The 22,829-nt window shown below is 42.7% G+C and overlaps 1 protein-coding gene across 2 annotated transcripts; it reads left to right on the forward strand.

Annotated features, from left to right (window-relative positions):
• The first annotated feature begins 11,612 nt into the window (after nt 1–11,612).
• Nucleotides 11,613–18,749, forward strand: ACTC1 (actin alpha cardiac muscle 1). 2 transcript variants are annotated; one of them, XM_084631461.1, is made up of 7 exons: nt 11,613–11,672; nt 12,557–12,705; nt 14,144–14,468; nt 15,592–15,753; nt 15,854–16,045; nt 17,855–18,036; nt 18,430–18,749. In XM_084631461.1, the coding sequence occupies exons 2-7, from the start codon at nt 12,577–12,579 to the stop codon at nt 18,571–18,573; spliced, it is 1,134 nt and encodes a 377-aa protein (XP_084487587.1). In that variant the 5' UTR covers nt 11,613–11,672; nt 12,557–12,576; the 3' UTR covers nt 18,574–18,749. The 2 variants fall into 2 exon arrangements, with proteins under 2 accessions (XP_084487587.1, XP_084487588.1); XM_084631462.1 differs by lacking the exon at nt 11,613–11,672 and adding an exon at nt 11,703–11,827.
• The last annotated feature ends 4,080 nt before the right edge of the window (nt 18,750–22,829 follow it).

Below are 22,829 nucleotides of genomic sequence, written 5' to 3' on the forward strand. Positions count from 1 at the left end.
TCCTGCTTGAAGCTATTGCACAGTGTATAAGTAATTAAATAGTTAATAGTTAATTAAATAGGGCCCTGCACTTGGGTACAACCCCTCCCCCTCCCCATGTGTCCCTTACCCACCAAGACCTAGACTCATTCTCATTCTTTCTTTGGCATAGTGATTATTCAGGTATTTTATACAAAGCGGAACAGCTTCAGCAGGAAAGAGTGAGACCTATGGACCCCATGTTACCCTACAGCGCAATGGTTAGGGTACTCACCTGGGAGTGGGGAGAGCCAAATTCAAGTCTTTGCACCAATGACTCTTTATTCAAAGTAGTATGACTTCAGTGGGAGAAACTGAGAGAGATGTTCCCCAGAATATCCTACTGGTTAGGCCACTCTCCTACAACGTGAGATGTTATGTTCATGGAATACACAGAGAAGTTAAATAAAAACATAAATACTCTTTATTTCTTAGAATTCAGAACCCTAATACACACAAGAATCCCAAAACAGAGAGAGAGGTAAAGCAGGCTGCCCTAAAGCAGAAACACAACTCACCCCACCTTACTCTAGGTTGGCTGTCTACAGACTGACTGAGGCTAGACCCAAGTTGCATGCTTCCAAGGAATGCTCCCTAGCCTGCAAGCGGGACAGGAAAAAGTCCTGAGAATGATAAGTGATAGCTTATGCTTTTAATACAGTTTTCAGTACACAATCTGGAAGACCAAAAGTTCAAATACATGCTCCACATAAGGCAGCGGGGGGAACTGAACTCTGGTCTTATTCCAGGTGAGTACCCTAACCACTGAGCAAAAGGAAGACAGTTATGCCTGCCTTCTCTTCTGGCTGTTTTGTGAATCTAGCTCTTCATGCCCTTTGCTTTTTATTTAAAAACTTCCTGAAAACAAAATGAAATGTTTTGTTTTGGATCAAGTTAAATGTTTAGTTTGTATCGACTTTTTTGATTCGTCAACATTTTTCAAAAGTTTGTTTGACTCAAATCATAATTTTTTGGATGTCTGGGAACTGCCAGCAAACCAAAAATTAGTTCTACGTCGAGCTCTGGATGCAAGGGTTTAGAGTGAAGCAAGAGAGTCACTGAGACCAGAAAAGACTGTGGGTATGAAGGACCAAGTGTTTCCCACACAATATACCATCTTCCCCAAGAATTTGTTTGCATTGCTTTGAAACTGCGTCCCCACTCAGCTGTGCAGCAGAGAAGTGGGAAGAAGGAACAAAGCTGAGCTGAGCTAGCCCACCTAGCAAGTGCCTCTGAGCACCTCAGAAACTTTCCCAAAAATTCAATCCAGTTTTAAAATTGGTCGGCGTGCTAGAGTGGACAAAGTCCTGGCCACCAGATTTTTTTTTTTAATAGCAACTTTAAAGCAGATTTTACTACACTGGTTACAATCATAGCTCCAGCGGCTGGAGCTGTGTACATGAAATGGCTTCAACTGGTTTGAATTTTGGGAACTATTTTTCCCTCCAACACAAAACTGCTGAGAGATGCGGCCCAGATGGGGTTTTAAAACTGGTTTTTCATGACAGCTGAAAAGGATGAAAGGAATGACTTTGAGTGAGGGTGGAAGAGAGGAGATTTATGTGGGGTTGGTGATGGAAAAAGGGAGAGCTTGACAGCTTTTAAAATAAAAGGAAATGTACCAAATGGCTCATTGTGAGAACAGAGGGCTAAACCTTTTGGAAGAGCAGCAAGGACGAGCAGGGGTGAAAAGACAGTAAGAGGAGAGAGAGACCCCATTTCTGCATAATCATAATTATTTCTGGAAACTCAGTAATATCTGAATCAGAATACTTTGGCCTGGATTTTCAAAGCTTGGTCCCTAAAGTTGGGCTCTAACTCTAATGTTAAGTGTGTAAATATGGATTTACAAGCCCAGTTTTAAAATTTTGCCCTTAGCATTTACATAAGCACCTCTCCATCTCAGGATGGAGTGTGAATGAATACGTTTCAGAACCAAGGCCCTAAATGGCACACACGGAAATGTGCACACAAATAACTGCTCTGTAAATCAGGTCACTGTGCTTACAGAGGGGGGTGTTGTCCTTATTTTGTATCATTTAGATACCAAGTGAGGATTGGAATATTGCATTTGGATTGCCTTTGTTAACTCAATCTTATTTGTTTGCTATATATGATTAGCATAGAGAAAAAGAAAGAGTAGAAAGAAAAATGTCAGATGTATTTGGCACTAATCCAGATTATTTTGTAATGTTTCAGTGAGCGCTTTAAGACAAGCTGCTGCTATCTGATGTGGAGTTTGCTCTGGCTGTTCATACTGGTCTTTTTTGCCTGGCCTTTAAGCATGGCCTTGGCAGGCCTTTATGGATTTGTCTCCCCTTTCATTACGTTGGTTGGACTTGATGACATTAGCGACACTCTGCTGCAAGGAGTAAATGTGGGGAGAGAGTGTGCTCAGAACGTCAGAAACGGCAAGCCCATGTGTTGAAGATGGCATTGTGTCTGGCAAGGATTCTGCTGCTCACTCCATCAAATGTCACACCATCGTGTTCATCAAATGTCACACCATTATGAATTTCTCATTTTTACACGGTGAATTAAAGAGCTTTTATTTCAATGTAAAAGGTATTTGGCAATTTCCCCCCCACACTTAATCTATGAAGGACATGGATTTAATATGACTGTTTTATAAGCTTACAGTGGAGGTTGTGATCTTTCATATCTACACAATGAGTTATGATGACAACCTTATCTCTGGAAATACAACATTCTGAAATATTGCTTGGAAGAGAAGACAGGGCCAGGACACTGTGCCCAGTCTGTGCTTTGACTGCATCCCTATGGACTGGGGAATGAATCGTTCTCACCAGAAACTAAGCAGCCTCCATCCAACTGAAACCGACTGTGCTCATTAGCTGGTGAGAAGGTGTGATCAGATATTTCTCCCTGGGTAACCAATTAGAGTCCCCACTGGTGGCCAGGGGGAGAGGACAGACTGCATAGGCAAGCAGGCAGCCAGTGGCAACACATAATCCAGGACACAATCTCTGCAGCCCAGGCAGGGTTCAAGTTTTGCAAGTTCAGTTACACCAATTTTGAGAGAGATCAGTGTAGGTTCCTCCAGGCAGAACATTATGTTCCACTGTCAATTGGATCTGGCTGTACTTCATGTGCATGCCTCCTTTCAATTGTCCACAGCCTCCTTCGTGTCAACAGCAGAACCCCCAGAACAACAAGAACATATCCAGATTTGCTCCCCAATAGCACAATATTCAGAACTTCCCTATGTTTTTTCCTCCCTGTGAATAATTGACTTAGAGAGCTCCCAGGCTTGTCTTTTGAAGTGTTATGAAGGTTTCCTTTGAGGGTGAGGACTGAGAAGTCAAATATTGAGTGATCGTTTTGTGAAGTGTTCACCCACAGGTGATATGGTATTGTATGAGGTATATCGTGTGCTACGATAAGGATGTGTAAGACCTATAGATAGTGAAAGGAGTATTGTGGAGGCGTGTTGATGTTCACAGCAAGTTTTGCATCTGTTGTTATGGCAGGATCTGGTGCCACTTTGAGTTGGTGTGTCCTGGTCTGTGGGGAGCTTGTTTCTGATGATCAGATTGGAGAGACTGGGGGGGTTGTTTAAAGGCCAGAAGTGAAGGTTTGGGAAAGATTTATTTCAAGATGTTGTTCCCAGTGAGTATGGGTTGTAATTGTTTGATGATACCCTGTATAGAGTTCCAGTGTGGGGAGGCAGGTGACGACTATGGGTGTGCAGTTGTAGGATTTTTTTCTGTATTGAAGCAGGTTCTCTCAGGATATTTGGGTGGCCTGTTCCATGATGTAGTCTGTTTCTCTGGTGGAGTGTCATTGTCTGAGGAAGCTGGTTTTAAATGTGTTAAGATGTGTATCCCAGACTTTCTCCTTGGAGCATATTCTGTGGTCTCTGAGTGTCTGGCTGTAGATAACAGATTTCTTGGTGTGTTTGGGGTGGTTACTGGCTCTGTGAACATAGGTGGCTTTCTTGTATATTGTTGTTTTTTAGGGGGCCATTGCTGAAGCTGATCATGGTGTCTAGGAAGTTGATGATGGTGTGGGAGTGCTCTATAGAGAGTTTGATGGATGGATGGTGGCTGCTGAAGTTGTGGTGGAAATCTATGAGGGAGTTTAGTGTTGGATTGAGATTCACTTACTCAGGAGATGGGTCTAACAGATCCTCATTAAGGCAAAACACTCAGAAAGTACTGATCAGTTGCTTATAGTGGGAAGTTCATTAGGATGATCTCATCACAGTTGCCTCTGGCAACTTCAACCTCCCTTTGTTACACAAACTTATTTATAACTTTTTGCTATCTTTTCTTATACATATGTATTAGTCTGTCATTTCCATCTTAGTTCAAACCGGTCTTTTCTAGCTCTTTAGTTACTTTATTTTTATTTTTTCTTACAAACATGATTACTCTGCAATTTCTTACATGTGTGTAGTTCTGCTTATGCTATTAAATGTTAACAGAATAGACCCTTAAAATTCACAGAAGTTTTCTATCAGAACTAAATATGCCTTTGCTCCAAACATTTAGGTTGTCTGTCCAGATGATGAAAATATTATTGATGTATCTCAGGTATATTATTGGTTTTGTGGTACATTTGTCCAGAAATTCTTCCTCAAGGTGACTCATTAAGAGCTTGGCATATTGGGGAGCCATCCTAGTGCCAATGGCTGTTCCCATGGTTTGGACAAAGTGTTAGTTGTTGAGTGTAAAATCGTTACGGGTGAGGATGAAATGGGAGTTTAGCAATGTGTTTGGGGGTGGATATCTAAGTGTTGTCCATTGTCTTGTAGATATCTGAGGCAGGCAGTGATGCCATCATTGTGAGGTACATTGGTGTAGAGGAAGGTAACCTCCAGGGTGACAGGAATGGTGTTCTGAAGGAGGGTGTTAATGTTGCAGAGCTTCTGGAGGAAGTTGGTTGTGTCTTAGAAGGAACTGGCCCTTTATGTGGTGAGTGGTTTAAAGATGGCTTCTATGAGTGGTGATAGTCCTTCAGAAAGAGTTTCATAACCAGATATGATGGGTCTGTCTGGGTTTCCTTGTTTGTGTATCTTGGGAATATGTAGAAGGTCCCTGGTGTGGGTTCATAGGGGATGAATTTGTAGAGTTTCTCTTGGAGTTGTTTGGGAAAGGATTTGATGATGTCCCTAGATTCCTGTGAACTGTGGTATGGGAGGGACTTCTTTGAGTTCTTCATAGTAGGTGGTGTCAAAGAGTTGAAGTTGGCCTGTAACACAAGAACCCTCCCTTGTCCTATGACTGCAGAGTTATTAACTGCCCACTTCACTTTGAATGGTGTCTTGCAAGATGTGTTAACTCCTTGTGCTAAACAAGTTGTTCTACCTTGTATTTAGCTGTAACATTCTGAGTGCATTTCCCAGACCTGAAGAAGAGCTCTTTCACCAACAGAAGTTGGTCCAATAAAATATATTACTTCACCCACCTTGTCTCTCTCATATTTATTAAGTTCATATTTTTACATAAAACCCTATGGAAAAATAATTGCACATCCATCATCACCTGCATAGAAAATCCAGAAATCTGCTGAAAAAGCTTGTTTATTTTTATGTATTCTGAGAGTAAAATCTGTGGCCTTTGTGGCATACAAAAATTGCAAAACTATGTTCATAATTTTCATGACCCAATTGTCTTTTCTGGGAGGTATAGATCTTTTCATAAAATCAGAGACAAGGAGTGAGAAAATGCAGAATAAGGGTACAAGCTTGAGAAATTGTCTCTGTAGCAATTTGCATTATGGTCTTCACACACTGCAGAGTCCTTTCCAAATCTGCTTGTGCCAAGGATTAGTCTTTGACTAATTAGCTATTTTTCAAATAAATCATTTGCTAGCAAAATTCCAGAGACCCTTTATTGGAATGGTGCATGGTCTGAAGCTTTAGATTTGATTAATGAACTGCTTTGCTGCTGATCCTTCACTGCAGTGTTACTGCATTCCTTTGGGACAACATTTCAATCAATAGGGTGTTAGAATTTAGGTCATACCTGGGATGCTCAGCAGCAAGCAGTAATTTCAGGGCTCAAAACTTGGACCAGATGCCTATAAGCCAGAAAATGGTAGAAAAAAGTTAGAGCTGCAGTAAAGTCTCAAGATGCCTGGCCCTGAATTTATAAGATTAAGACTAAGAGGTAGATACCACAAACAGAGAGGAGGAGCAGAAGGTAAAAGTGAGACAATTGTGCTTAGGGAAATAAGCAGCAGTCCTTTGTCTGCCTAACCATTGTACCAGAGGTTTGCAAGACTGTTCTTTTCTGTTTTTTTGGGGTTAGGATGTTTTAGAGCCTTGGAGGAGCAGGAGATAAGGAGGTTTTAAGCAACATTTGCACCTGTTCCTCTATCCCGGACTGCTCTCTGACCCCAATGTAATTTAGATAGCCCTGGGGCCTGTCTAAGTTATGACAGCCTTCCTAGGATGCCCTTCAGGCCAGAGTTGCCTGAAGTCTTTGCAGTGCTACCTGCTGGGCTCTGCCCCTGGCAGAACGCCTGTGTTGTGAGGGAGTCCTTGGAAGGCAACCTTACAACTGTCTTTTGCTATTTGGGAATGGGTGGGAACTTCCCCTGTCTAGACCCTGTGCTTTTAAAGCCTGTTTATGCCACTCTGGCCGTTTCACCCAGTGTAAAGCAATGTTGCAAGGATGGGGCTCTCACCCTTTATTTGTGAATGGCATGTTGCAAATAGTTCTTAAGGGCCGGAGTTTCAGTACTTCCTTACGCTATTGCTCACATCCCCCTATATTTTCTGCCCCTGCTGCTATCAGCTTCGTAACAAAAGTGTTTTGGATGCATCTCTAGTATTCTATGCCCATTTCATTATTTCATCATTTCAGGGCATTCTTAAGACACTTAAGGTTACTTACAGACATGCAGCACTATATGAGTGAGAGAGACACATAACTATGTGAAGGGTCTAAACACAAAGGAGATGATACATGGGGCTATAAGTAGGACAACTGTGATGAAACTAAGAAAGGGGAAAGTTAGGATGAATATCAGGTGAAACTGCTTGACAGTTAACTGCTTATTAAACTGGGGGATAATGTTTCACGGTAAAGGGAGGAAGCTCTGTCACTTGATACTTCAAAATTAGATTGGACAAAACATGATAAAATGTGTCATAGGGAACAAGTCTGCATTGGCAGGAATGATCTAATTCTCTTTTTCAGTTCTAGCTTCTATGACTAGAGTGTGTCTGCATATATCCCACATATGTGATGATGATTGTCATATGATAAATTTGTCATGTACCTTTTAATATTCTTGCCTGCACTCTGCCCACAATTCAAACTCTGCTGGGATAACTTCTTCAAAAACCATACATAGCTTCAAACAGCTGCTATGGAACAAAATAAAATCTGTCAGAGATTTTTCCTGCAAATGTACAAGTTCTCATAAAAATTACATTAGCCCGAGTCTCCAGAAAGGCAATATTCAGCTCTGATCCAGTGACACATTTGATATTTCATGATCCCTTGGGGTTAGATATAGATGCTTTATAGCACTGGAGTGTGATGAAGCTTTTGTTCCATACCCTAGTAGATTGAGATATTGGATTTTAAAATCATGACACTATTACGTAGGTAACAGGTATTCAATATATTTTTTAGGTTTCTAAAATAAATTAGTTATAATTTTTCTCCCACACAGAGCTCTGCACAGTGGATTTCATTATAACGAAGACAACTGATTTTACAGGGGGAAGGATGCAACAGTTGTACTAATGACATTTTAAAAACTTCTATAACAGATCTTCTGTGAAATATGTGGCATGTATGTAGTACACATGATGGTTTAATGTGATGAGAAGGATTCATTTGCACGTATGTAGATATATCTATAACATCTGTAGATAATCTAAAGAATAGGTTGATAGTTTATAAAATGTACTCAGAAAGGGAGGCCTGAGCCAACAAACTCTTTTACTGGATGCAGTGTTTACTGTAAATTACTATACCTGGTAGAAAATGCCTCCAGAATTAGGGCCTTATTTTCCTACTGGTCTCATTCCTTTACCTAAAATACTAAAGTGAATAGGAGATGCTAGATATCTGGGCTATCACAAGATCATATTATTGTTTTTTTTAGCATGCAAGAGCTAATAGTCCACTGTTTGTATTCTGATTGCAAATCTAAGTCAAAGCAGTTTCGTGTTGGTTTGAATATCTCATCAAATTTTGCTTGCAAAGGAAAAGCAGACTTGCTCCAAGTAGCACCTGAGGTGCTATGATTGAGAAATGAAGTGGTTGCCTTAGTGCAGGTATGGCACTATGCTAATGAAAAGATGTGTGCTTCTCCATTAACATTTGTTAAACGCTTCACAGAAATCATAGAATATCACGGTTAGAAGGGACCTCAGGAGGTCATCTAGTCCAACTCCCTGCTCAAAGCAGGACCAATCCCCAATTTTTGCCCCAGATCCCTAAATGGCTCCCTCAAGAATTGAACTAACAACCCTCAGTTTAGCAGGCCAATGCTCAAACCACTGAGCTATCCCTCCCCTGTTCAATCTTAATATTCCTGAAGGACAAACTCTTTTTGGATATGTGAAGATCATCGCTATTGCAGCTCCTCCTACTATCTCATAATCCTGTCTGCTTGCTTTTCCTTTGCCACTAATATACTGCTTGGGCTATGGCTGATTCTTAAGAAATTCATACTGCGTAAAGAGACTCTAGCCATTTCAATATCTGGAAATTTTCCTCCCTGGATGATAATGGGTTTTGTTGTTTGTTGATTTATTTATTTGCTGCTGTAACGTCACTTTTTGGCAGACAGCAGAATGATTTTGACCAAAGAAACGAGTCTATCTGGGTACTTTTGAAATGGCTATGAGGAAACAGGTGCCATTTTGGATCTAATACATGGTGCAGTGCCCTGTGCCTTTGACCTTGCCATGTACAGTAAGGAGAAAGAGATTATTTAGCTTTCAAGGGCATCTGGGTTCTAGTTTCAAGCCCTGTTGTGTTTTAATTAGAAAATTACAACTTGAGCAAGTAGGAGTGAAAGCAAATATACATTTATAAAGGAAATACAAAGGAAAGGTCAGGCATAGGACCAACTGTCCCTGGTAAATGTTGCACACAAGTGCCAGCTTCATTTGTCTCAGTTTTGAGACACACACTTTCTTTTTCCAGCCAAATGAACATAGGATGTGACAGGGAGGGTCTGAGATTGGAGGAATTCAAAGTGGCTATCAGTAACTGGCTTCCCTGTAAATACTGTAACACCTCTGAATGGAAGGACAGCTGAGATAACACTGTAGGCTAATCTTTGGCCTTTTTCACCAGCAGTAATCTCCCACATTATTCAATTTCTGCAGAAAAGATGGACTTTAGGAAGAAGGAAAAAGAGGGCAAGAATAACTTGACAATACACGTGGGAACCTGCCACTGAATCAGAAATGTAATAAAAATGGAAAATGAAGTATTAAAAATTGTTATTAATTTGAAACCATACCCTTCCCCACACACTCTATATCCTATGTATAAAAAGATATATAGAAATCTCTCTATATATAATTATGTAAAGTATTTCTATAAATCTCTTTCCTCTGTCTAATCTGTTTATAACTATATACTTACTTTGTGTACCTTGCCATACCAATATTTGATTTGATTAATTTTTTTATACCAAATACCAATAAACTTAATGAATGTGAACTCTGTCTGTCTGTCTGTCTCTGATTCCCAAGGCAGAAGATGTGAAGCACAGCCCTCCGCTGCAATGACCTCTTTCTGTCATTGTAATTTACAGGCTTGAACCATCCTTTCATATAGATCTGGGCTAGTTTTTATGTATTTTTAAAAAATTGTAACTGTGTCTCACCAGAAACAGCGTGGGTCTTCTCAAGGGAATTAAAGTAAAGCAGCAGCCAACTGTGCCTAAGATGCTTGTTGCAATATCTATAAAGTTGTGTTCATAAATGGGCACAATCCCAAAATGAGCAGAGGAGCGGGCTGGGACAGGTAAATCATCCAGAGCTAAACTTCTGATTAACTATTTATGCTATTACATAATACTTGTTGACTCTATCCTCTCTGTAGAAGAAATTTAAGGTGCAAGAGCCTCTGCCACCTCCTTTGAATGCAATATAGAAATGAATAGTGTGGCTCCTCAGTGATTTCTACTCACCACAGCCTTTGTTTGAGCCATTTCTCAGTGCAATGAGAGCACAGAAAAACTGTAGCTCTGATTACACTCAAAGACCTTTCCTCTCACATCTTTGAAGATGTATTTGAGTGTTTGACAGAAGTCTTTTGCAGCATCTAATATGTTTCATGCACAAGATTTATAGCTGAGTGACTGATCTGACTAACTGAGCTGCTGCTGCTTCCTCCCCGTCCCCCCCCAACCCCCTCCATTCCCTTGGGCTCAATTTTTCCTTCCCCAGAGTGTACAGCAGAGACAGACATTATCATGTCTGGGTAGCTTACAAGCTGAGCTCCTGAAGGACACAGTACTCTGCAGTATAATAAAGTTCCTTTAGGAAACACGTTGACAATTTGTGCCTTCACATACCAGGCCAAACCCACTCAAGGGATGCCTCTCCAGTCTTTCTATTTTTAACTGGGGAAAAAAAAATCCTTTAAGATATATGGATCTCCTAGGTTCCACTGCTGGAAAAAAATTATCAATGTGGATGTTTCAACAGAGCAGGAAAACAACTGCCACATTACATTAATACCATGGCTGTTTTTGTTCAAGCTGTTCCCATCTCTCCCCGAGCCCCTCTCCCATACATATCACTATGCATTACTGATTCAGTGTGCACTACAAGTACAAAAATGGGGAGTTTATATATGTTATTGTAAGCCAACAGATCCTGCTTTGCACTGCCTGTTGCCTGCCAGAAGCAAAAGAGGGCCCAATTTTTTCTGCGTGTATTCACCAAAGTTTAGAGAGAATTGGAGTATGCATTGCTTCTTGCTGAAGCAATACAGGAAGAATATGCTGCCTTCTGTCTTAGTACAGGAGCAAAATCTGAGATTGTACCTACCAATGAGAGCTTCACTCATCAGCCTGCTCACCTGCTGTCCTTAAATATGGGCTGCTTGAATATCCTTTTCAATAAAATAAAATAAAAAAAAAAAAGCAAAGAAGCCACCGCCACCAAACAAATGTATTTTGAGATTAATGATCCAACTATTATCCTCTTGAAATCTCACTCCTGGTTTGTCCCAGTTGCTTACTTCCCACACTGCAGTGACACATGCCAGACACTATGGCAGCTAGAGCTTAATTCATTGATCTTTTTACAGCTTCCAGATTATTTAAAACAGCAAGATGGGCACCCTCCTTTCATTCATCTTTTTAAAAATATTGACTTCCAGAACAAGTATGCATGATTTTTCACATGGGTTCCCTATTTGGCCATCCCATGTGCTGTTAGAATGCTACCCCCTTGCTTTCCTTACATGGCCTGTGAGCCCCTGACTGCTCTCGCCTGCTCTGACTTTTGCCTTCCCTTGCTCCATTAATGGCTTCACTGCTACTCAATGGTGTGAAGCCGACCAAATAAGGAAAAGGTGGCTGGCTTGTCCCCCAGGAGCGTCTGGCTGCCACGGCCGCTCGGGAAGTATAAATTGGTGTATCTCCCTCTGAGTCAGTGCCCAGCTTTTTCTCAGGAACTCCACGCAGTAGGTGCTGATCTGGTGAGTAGTACCGCTGACCAGCCATCAGTCACCTTCCCAGCAAAGCAGCTGCTCTGCTGAAGGCATCTTTGGGGGAAATGAGAAGATCAGACTGACAAAGAGGAGACAATTTCTGGATTTCTAGATACAACTGTGGAGGAGGCTGCTTTGCGCCTGTAGCACAAAGGCTAATTTTATTTCTTTTTGGGGGTGAGGGCTGGAGGGGGCGGGGGGACTGAAGCCTAGAAACTTTTCATTCATTCATCGTTTCATTCATTGCTTTTAAAATAATATTGGTTGCCGCCGGTTGGCTGTCTGGGGAATTATAGACGCTACAAAGAAGTTGTGTCTGAAATCCCCCTCCCGCCCCCCAGGGCAGCTCTCAAAAGTTGCTAGTCCTTCCAAAAAAGATCTTGGAAGACGTGTCTTTAAAATAATTCTAATCGTGCTCTGCTAGAAGTAAAAGTGCATCTGGAGATTTTATATATATATATATATATAATCAGCTAATATTTTCCCTCAGCTCTTCAAGGGGGGGCAGGAGGGGGGGAAGGGTGTTGGCACGATGTGGCAGCGTCTGCGGTTACTGCAGGCAATCGCTGAGCTGCATCAGTAGCCATAAGGAACAGGCAACAGTTGCACGGCAGGGTCTGCCACGAGCTTACCCCGTGCGTGTGTGTGCGTGTGTGTGAGATCTAGAGGGTGACTGATTGTCTAATATCTATCGCGGGGCAGTTGGGAGGGAGGGAGCAGGTCCCTTGTTGTTCCGGCAGGACCTGGACGGGCAGAAGACAGCGGAGTGTGCTGGGGGGAGCTCTGGGCTGGGCAGGATGGAGGGGTCTGCAGGCTGCTGCCTCCCCCGGCGGCTGCAGGGGCTCTGGTCACGCGGCGGGGCTCTCTTGCAGATCCCCGCCTCCCGCCCAAGATGTGTGACGACGAGGAGACCACCGCGCTCGTGTGCGACAACGGCTCCGGGCTGGTGAAGGCCGGCTTCGCCGGAGACGACGCCCCCAGGGCCGTCTTCCCTTCCATCGTCGGCCGCCCCAGGCACCAGGTAACGGGCCCAGCAGCGTGCTGCGCTCAGTGCAAATCCCCCCGGCCCTCCGACTCGCCCCCCGCCGCTGAGCCCCACTCGCCTCTTATCCCCGCCGCTCTCTGCCGAGCCCCAGCGCCCTTCCCTCCGATGTTCTTCACCCCAGGGGGATTCCCCTTCTCTGAGCCTCCCCACCGGTCTCACTGGATTCCTTGCCAACTCCCCACTCATGTCTCTACAATCCCCCCCCCCCATGGACTTTCTCCTCTCCCCACATTCTTCACTTCCCCCACTATCCCCCTCCTCTCCTTCACTTCATTCTTCACCCGACTTAGCTCATCTTCCTAGTTCCTCGCTCCTCCCATGGAACAGATCTCCAGCTGGTGTAAATCCATCTAGCTCCATTAATTGAATTTACATCAGCCGAGGACTTTTCATAGACCTTCACCTCCCCACCCAGCTCATCTAACCCTTCCCACCACTCCCTTTTCTTTTCTTTTCTTTTCTTTTCTTTTCTTTTCTTTGATTCATGTCCTCTGTTCCTCTGGAACTCTTTACTCCTTACCCCAGACACGTTCCCCTTCCTCTTATATCCCCATAATGCTTCTTTCTTTCTCCCATTCTCTTACCTCTCCATATTGTGAGCATCAAACCAGCATATAGAAAACTTTTAATAAACTGTTCCCCAGCCCCAAGAGATACAACTTCCATGCCAAAAAATATGTAAAAGCTCAGTGATGGTGTTTGATATTATGGACTCAATGATGAAAAGATTAATACAGTTCATCTTTTTGTTTACTACACAAGATAAGCCCCTCCTTCTCTCTTTTATTTAAAATATACTATTTGGCATGATTTCCAGAATGCAACAGTTGTAACTGCTTACTAGTCTGTGAATGATTATGGCTATTGTAGTGGATGTATTTCACTGTCATGGAGATAGCTATAAAAACTTTCTCCCATCCATCTATCCATAGCTTCATTTTTCATGATATTGTGTGGTTTGCTTTCCACCATAGCCTTAGGTATGTGGGAATGAACTAGTTGACAGGTTTCAGAGTAACAGCCCTGTTAGTCTGTTTTCGCAAAAAGAAAAGGAGGACTTGTGGCACCTTAGAGACTAACCAATTTATTTGAGCATAAGCTTTGGTTAGTCTCTAAGGTGCCACAAGTACTCCTTTTCTTTTTGTGAACTAGTTGAGTTTTCTTGTTTTGTGTTTGTCACTTTAATTGATTAAATGAAGTAGGATTTTTTAACGAGAGTCAGCCATGTGTTGACTTAATTAATATTCAAAGTAATTAATGTTGCTTTCCATATTTAACCACATTTTGGCATAGTTCATGTATGTCTCCCTGCTTTATCCCAAATAATATACTTAGCTCTTTGGCATAAATAATTCTGTGCTTAATAATGGTGTTTCCCTCCTAGAAAATGTTTCTTTATACTTTCCTCCATTAGGGTGTTATGGTTGGCATGGGTCAGAAAGATTCCTATGTAGGTGATGAGGCTCAGAGCAAGAGAGGTATCCTGACGCTGAAATATCCTATTGAACATGGCATCATCACCAACTGGGATGATATGGAAAAGATCTGGCACCACACTTTCTACAATGAACTGCGCGTGGCCCCTGAGGAACACCCTACCTTGCTCACGGAGGCCCCTCTGAACCCTAAAGCTAACCGTGAAAAGATGACCCAGATAATGTTTGAAACCTTCAATGTGCCAGCCATGTATGTGGCAATCCAGGCTGTCTTGTCCCTATACGCCTCTGGTCGTACCACAGGTAAAAAGATAAGTGATTGCTATAGAAATTTTTCCTTTCAACTCCTCAACTCCAAAAGAAAACAGAAAATTGTGAGCAGTCTCTAAGGCATTCAGATTCACAGTAAAATAGATGTCTTTCAAATATGGTACTAGTAAAAAATTAAAATAGTCCACTGAATGTGCAGAAGGATTTTCCAGTGGTTAGGGTACTAGCATCGGACTTGGAAAGCTTGGTTCAATTCCTTGTTCTGCCACAGACTTCTCATGAAATCTTGGGCAAGTCACTTAGCCTCTCTGTGCCTTATTTGAGCCTCTACCCCATAGGGGTGTTCTGAGGCTGAATATATTAAAGATTGTGAAGTGATTTGAGACCTGCTGATGAAAAGGGCCATAAGAAATTGGTATTATTAATTTATCCGTATTGCTTTAAAAATGAGCCTCAGTTGCCTAATGTCTATGTCTATACTAGAGACCTTACAGTGGCACATCTGTACCAATGCAGCTATACCGCTTTAAGAGCTTTCATGTAGCCGCTCTGTGCCGATGGGGAGAGCTCTCCTGTTAACGTAATTAAACCACTCCCAATGAGCGGCGGTAGTTCTCCTGCCGACATAGCACCGTGCACACTATCACTTATGCCGGTGAAACGTATGTTGCTCGGGATGCGTTTTTTCACACCCCTGAGCGACATAAGTTTTGCCGATATAAGTGGTAGTGAAGACATGTCCTGATTCTCCTCTCACTTACAGTGATGTAAACCCGCAGTGACTACTATGAACTCACTGAAGTTACACTGGTATAATTGGTTTGAGCAGACTCATGCCAAATACTTGGACTTCAGTTTAAGACAATGATCACTGAGATCATGCTAGTAGAGGTACTGAAAGGATCTTGCTCGGAGTAAATGGAGAGTGACTGTTTCAAGTGAATGATCACTCTGAATCTTCAGTAATAGCCATGCTAGCAAAGGCAGAATGAGCCAGATCCGTTTTAACTGTTGAATACAATATAGCGCTATGCTGATTAACATCACATTACATATATCTTCTTTTCTTACTGACTTGTGTATTGAAAGGTCATGTGATTTCTGAAAAGTTAGATGCTTCCAAGTGTATCTGATCTCAGTCATTTCTCTCTTCCAGGCATTGTTCTTGACTCTGGTGATGGTGTCACCCACAACGTACCTATCTATGAAGGTTATGCTCTGCCTCATGCCATCATGCGTCTGGATCTGGCAGGCAGGGATCTGACTGACTACCTCATGAAGATCCTCACTGAGCGTGGCTACTCCTTTGTGACAACAGGTAAGTACATCTCATCCTCATCTCTCTCAAGCCACCAGGGAACTTCTGCCTCTGGCAATCCCCCTCTTCAGACCTTGACTTACTTTCTATGTTTCTGCAGCTGAACGTGAGATTGTCCGTGACATTAAGGAGAAGTTGTGCTATGTTGCTCTGGACTTTGAGAATGAAATGGCCACTGCTGCCTCCTCTTCTTCTCTGGAGAAGAGCTATGAATTGCCTGATGGTCAGGTGATCACAATTGGTAATGAACGTTTCCGCTGCCCAGAGACTCTCTTCCAGCCATCCTTCATTGGTAAGTGCCCTCAAGGACTCCGCTTTTGACCGTGAGACCAAGTGAACTGCAAGGCTTGGAGAGCCCCCATTCCTTACCTACTTATTCAGCTAAATTTGGCATAAAAACAAGAAAAAAAATTGATTAGATTCTCCAGTGCTGCTAAGCTATGCTTGGCACAAGACTATTGAGAAGGTGGCTGCTGGCTGAGCACTTGGTTAGTTTTTTGGTGCAGATTAGAACAGCCTTTGAATTGCAATTGCACTAGCTGTCAGTGCCTCCCTGTGGCCATTTCAGCAGCTGTGACAACCCAGGACATGGGAACACTTCAGTAACACTTCCTTTTTCCCAGATAAGTGCCTGCACTGGGATGCATGAGGGGGTGGTGTAGGAGCCTCTATTGTGGCTCTGTACTACCAGAAGACCCTATTACAAAGGGGGAGCCTTCCACTGACTCAGTCTGCTTTGTTTAGGCTACTTTTATGCTGGAAGCATGACAGCCAAGCCTTTTACTTTTCAGCTATGCCAAACTGATCTTTACCAAACCTCCTCCCCTCCCCACAAAAACCCGCTACTGTAATTACATTAGGGGAGATTCTTAGCTATGGTAAATCAGGATAGCTCAGTTGAAGTCAATGGAGTTCTGCTGATTTGCACTAACTGAGGATCTGGCCCACACGTAAATTGCTCCTATTGTGCTGATGTGGCATAATTATAGGACTCTGTCCTTGCAGAAATGTTATTGCTCAGATACAAATGTCTTAGTATTAGTAGAATGTCACTGTGTCATGGGAGATTTTCCATCAGGGTGAATTTTTCAGAGACAGTATTTGAAAGGTTTATGTCTTATACTTACTCAAAGACAACAGCTGCTTCCACTGAGAAGTGATGTTTCAAAAAGAGAGGTCTGCATCTATGTATATGTCTTCTAATTAAACACTGTCATGGCTAAGATTTTAAATTCTGCTGTAGAGCCAAAGAAATCTGATGGATACAACAAGTGTTTATAGCATAAACCCTGTGGGTTAAACGCAGTTGTTCAGCAGCTGGCATCTCGTTGCAGATCTAGTTTCATTGCTTTCAGGAAGCACCTGTTAAATTAATACGTCGGAATGTAACCTATGTACATTTGCTTCTGATGTCTTTCCTCTTTACACGCATTGCTATACCCCTTGTCCGTGCCTGGATCATCTCTTGTCTTGATAACTGAACCTTTCTGGCCTGGCCTCTCCATTTTCTCTCTTCTCCAGTCTATCCAAAATACTACTGCTAATCTCTTCTTCTGCTCTGCTCTGCTCCTGTTTTTTACCAGATGAAATTAAAGCTCTTTGTCTCACTTTCAAGGCCCTACATAATCACCACTCATTTTATATCTCTTCTGTCATTTCCTCCTATCCCCCCTCTCTACATATATTTCTGTTGATCCTCTCTTACTGCTCTATGCTGTGCACTTTTTTTATTCTGCTCCACACACACTGAGAAGATTCCCCCCACTGTCTCCAGCAAGTGACCTCTCCTTTTAAAAACTTACTTGTTTTAGGATTCTCCTTTGTGTTAGTCTCCTATAGTAATTATTATTAACCAGTACTTTTAGAATAAATAATCTCTCCACACCCTCCCTTTACCTAAATCATTGTCATGTGTTTTGTTTTGTCTCTATTATATTGTAACTCTTTCAAGACAGGGATGGTATCTTTTGCTATGTTTTATGACGTACTTTTATGGCACTGTAATAATGCTTATTAATAATAGCTATAAATGCTCACAGATCTTTTACACAAAAATTGTCCCTCCTGTATAGTTTGCTGACCTATCATCTTGCCTTTCAAGGTATGGAATCTGCTGGTATTCATGAAACTACCTACAATAGCATCATGAAGTGTGATATTGACATCCGTAAGGATCTGTATGCCAACAATGTCCTTTCAGGTGGTACAACCATGTACCCTGGTATTGCTGACCGCATGCAGAAAGAAATCACTGCATTGGCTCCTAGCACTATGAAGATCAAGGTGAGGGGTTTGGTGTCATAAGAAACAGAAATTGGGGTAAAGAAGTATCGCATTGGACTAAATAATTAGTTTGGGTAGTGGGAACAATTCAATAGTGAGACCAAGAGCTGAGGATTAATTGGGAATAACTTGATTGAAGTCAGTGGAATTATACTGATAAGAAGCAAGTGTTAGAAGAGGAGAGTCAGGCTGTAAATTGCTATTGAGAATATTGCATATATTGTGAACTGGCTGCTGGAGTTGTTACCAGTGATAAGATAGGAAAGTTCTTTCATAATTTTATGTAGTCTGTAGCAATTTGGTATATCAAATCACTACAAAACCCAGGTAGTGTTGGAAACTCAAACTCAAACTGTTGAACTGATGAGGATTTTGTTGCTTATCCTTCCCTAGATCATTGCCCCACCTGAGCGCAAGTACTCTGTCTGGATTGGTGGCTCCATCCTGGCATCTCTGTCCACCTTCCAGCAGATGTGGATCAGCAAACAGGAGTACGATGAGGCTGGCCCATCCATTGTCCATCGCAAGTGCTTCTAAGTGCCTTTTCCTCAATTTACCTCCCACTCAGGATGATGACATTATGCTTCTTGGAGTCTTCCAGCAATCCTTCCTGAACTCTCTTCAGTCATTGTACAGTTTGTTTACACACCCGTGCAATTTATTTGTGCTTCTTCTAATATTTATTGCTTTATAAATAAACAAGATCTGGGACTTGCAACCTACAAATGATTTTGTCTTTTTTTTTTTTCCTTTTTGCTCTAAAAATTAAGCTGTATACAAACTGGGGTTTGGAAACTAACACAACACATCAATGTCTTTGATGGGTGGGTGTCCTTTTTAAATGATGTGATTATGGGCACCCTATCAGCCACGATATATTATTAATTCAGACTTTTTTCTTTTGGAACCTGAAACAAAAGAAGCATTTTATAATAAAGCTTATAAAGAAGTAGTTTGGGGGTAAAACCAGTAAGTGGGACAAGTGGAAGCAAATCACTCACATTCATTCTTTGGGTTTAAATGTGATTTTTCAATTGCTAATTGGATTAGTTATAATCCAAGTATTTTAATACCAAAGTCCTGCATACCAAACACAGTTGGAAAAGGATAATTATGTTCATATGATCAGTGTTATTTAAAACTAATTAACGTAAATCCTCAACGCCTGAAGAGCCTCTCCCTCATCTCCCTCATCCCAAGTGTCTTCTGAAGGTTATACACATTTGTGATTAAACATTAATCCAAACTGACAACTTGACTCCTCCCTCACCTCATCAAACCCATCAAAAATTCTGAAACAAGGACAGGAAAGCTTTATTGTACAAGAACCAAACAAAAATTTGAAGTCAAAAGTAGTATAATATACAACTATTATACAGTGCTTAATTTGTAATGAAAGAGGTGCCAGGGCACAAGCAACTAAGTGCCCAGACTCAAGCAATGTTTTTTACTTTCGTAACTGACGTGGCAAGCCCAGAGGTGCCGGGGCTATGAACTGCCAAACCTAGAGGTGCCAGGGCTCAACCCTGGCAAGTCCTGGCACAAATGAAGCACTGCTGTTATACTAATGATTATTTTTTACATCACCCAGAGTGCCCTAGACACTTTTAAGTCTTATTCTCCATCTGATCCAGATATTGAGATGGCTTTTGTAGGCTTTTTTTCTATTCCTCACTGTTTCTTTTCATAACTATGCTGCTGGTTCGTTATCTTTTAAAAATTAATAAATGAAATGTGTAGTACGAAATTATTTGGGAAACTTTGGCGTCAATATTATCATTAATCAATAGCCTGTTATAGAATACATACAGAATGGGATTCACCTAGGCTTGATTTAAGCAAGCACTTAAGTACATGCCTAACTTTAGGTGAGTGCTTAAAGTTAGGCACGTGCTTAAGCTTTGTCCCGTATCAGGTCCCTGTAGAATGACTGGGCTTTAAAGGTGTTAAAGCTCATGTTTAAAATAGGTTTCATACTAACTTTATATTATTCAACTGCTATACAATATAAGAATAATAAATAATAAATTAAAAATAGATGACATGCACGGAGCAAGAGAGGCTTTTCCCCTGTTTTTCCCATTTACTATTCTGAAGTTTAATTAAAACTTTGGATACTTGGATGTAATCTGTGGATACGTGGGAAAAAAGCACTTTTTGTTATACAGAGCTGTATTTGCCCCTGTGAATATATGAAGATGTTTTTAGTAAACTTTATTTGTACTGTTTATAATTTATTGTACCTTGGAACGGTGTAAAAAGGTGGGGCTGTAAGAGTCTGCCATTGTTATACACGTAGAATGTTTTGTTAAGAATGAAGAGTAACAAGCACTTTCTCAGCTCTGATCACGAGAGTTTTTGGGGAGAAGGTTAATACTGGCTTCTAGAAATACCGGAGCATGACACTGTGCACAGAATTATCAATAATTTTTTTTAAATAAGTCTTTCCAGTACAGTAGAGATTTGTTAATCAGCACATCCCATAATTTACACCCAAAACCAACAGACAGCCTCCTCCTTCTCAACCAGGGTTTAACAGCATTGCACCATTCTGAGGCTCACATGTTGAAGAGTTTGGTACACAGCTAGAGTTTGGTAGTTCATAAAATATAGTACATAACATTTACAAGTGTACTATGAAGTATCAGTATGAATAATTGAAACCAAATGACAATTTGCCAATTAAATCACAAATTGTAATGCAGAATCCTTGCTTTTTGATTGTTTGCTTTCTTACTTGCTAATTTGCAAAATTCTGTCAGCCCCACACTGCTTCCAACTAAGGGAAGCTCAAAATGTTAGGCAAATATGCAGAGAGAATCAAAGTTAAGAGACAATAGAACTGTGACTGGCACTGACATTTGGGTCAGGTGTGGCAGGCATAAAGCTGACAGCATGTTCAAGACTGTGAGTAGCAATTCATAACAATGGGCCTTTGAGCATGCCAGAGACTGAAGGATGTCACTAGTTGCTTGATGGCATTAACAGGATTCCTCTGTAAAGACATTATTGGATGAATCATTTATGGCTAACGGTGCATTGTTATGGGCAGCAAAGAACATGCCAAAATATGGTGGATGGAAAACATCTAGGCAACAAGGGAAGGAGATTGTGCTCTTGTCTCCTCTCTCTGCCACTAGGGCAAGTGTTTCCAAATTAGGGTGACCAGACGTCCTGTTTTTAATGGAACAGTCCCCTATTTACGCCCTCCTGCAGGTGTCCTGACTTTTTTTTAGAAATGGGCAAATTGTCCTGTATTTTCTGCCTGCTCCCCATCAGCATTGGCAGGTCCTGCTGCTGTCCAGATCCCTGCTCACCAGCCACCCGCCCACCAGTGGTGAGTGAAAGCAGGGGTTCGGTGGCCGATGATGGGTGTGGGTGTGCAAGGCTCATGGTGAGGCGAAGCTGCAGGGCCAGGCCGCTCCTGCTGCTGGTCCGTCTGCACAGCTCCCACTGCATGCTGGCTCTTGGCCAGCAGAGCCCTGCCCTATTTCTGGCTGGTGCTGGCTGAGCACTGCAAACTGCAGTAGCCAGTGAGTATGGGCGGGGCCTCAGGTGGCGGCCAGTTACGTGTTGCCTCTGCTGCCTACCCATCAGTCCTTTACATGCTCCTCCTGTCGCTGTCCTCTTCCTGCTTTACCCCTTTGTCCACCCCGACTCCCTGCTCCTCCATATCCTCCCTGGCCCTGGTGGGGCGCCTTTTTCTCCTAGTGCTGTGCAGAGAACCAGCCCTTGGTCGGAGCGCTCAGCTCACCAGCAGCCTGGCCGGAAGGCTCCTTCCTTCCCACACTGCCTCTGGCTGGGCTGGTGCCCCAGGAAAGCCCAAGACCCCCTGGGTCTGGCCAGGAGGAGCCATGCCCTGCATGTGCCAAAGCCCCGCGCAGCGCTACAGGGAAGCCTCTCTACCCCTCAGCTAAGCTCTGGAGTGGGAGGTAGAAGCGACTTCCAGCCTGTTCCTGCCTTGAACCTGCAGGCTCCACAGCAAACCCCGGGGCAGGAGTTTAGCACCCTCTTCGCCTGCTTCTCCCTACACCGCCCTGGGTCCTGCCCCTAGGGAGCATGGAGCTGCTCCATCTCCTAGGCACCTTCCCCTGTTAAGCCACCTGTCTGGCTGGGCTCCACAGCTGCTGAAGCCCCTGCGGTCAGGTTCCCTGGGCTCTGATGCACAATGCATCCTTAGGGCTTAACCCCTTCCTGCTTGCGCAGTAGTCAGGGGACAGGAGGCAGCTGGGTTAAGTTGGTGGACAGCAGGGGCCTGGAGGTGCTAGCTGCCTTTTGATACTGTGCAGGCAGAAACAGACAAGCTGCTTCCAGCCAAGGGGGTGGGAGAGGGAATGTGACCTCACATGCCCCACCCCCGCCCACACATGTGCCACGTGTTCCCAAGGCACAGGTACCGGGATAAGCTAATCTGTCCCAGGGGCCCAGTCAGGAATGAAGGGCAGAGAGCACTAGATGTGGGGGAGGGTGGGTCTGTCAGTCACTCCCCTTGTGTGAGAGTGGGGTATGGGTGTGTGTGTCACCTCTCCCCATGTGTTTGGGGGGGAGGGATGTGTGTGTCACCTCTCCCTCTGTGAAGCCTAAAGCCTTAAAGATAAGAAGGTAAATAAAAAGAATCCCACTCTCTATATCTTTTTAATGGGGGTTCAGTCAACTTGATGTTAATTTGAATGTTTGTACTGTATAGTTCTGATCAATTGCCATTGAACTTGCTTGAATACAAGTAATTTTACCAGGTGTCCCGTATTCAGCATCGGGAAATATGGTCACCCTACTCCAAATTTCCAAAAGGC

The sequence above is a fragment of the Lepidochelys olivacea genome (genome assembly GCF_965140295.1).
Source record: "Lepidochelys olivacea isolate rLepOli2 genome assembly, chromosome: 6".
NCBI classification, from domain to species: domain Eukaryota; kingdom Metazoa; phylum Chordata; order Testudines; family Cheloniidae; genus Lepidochelys; species Lepidochelys olivacea.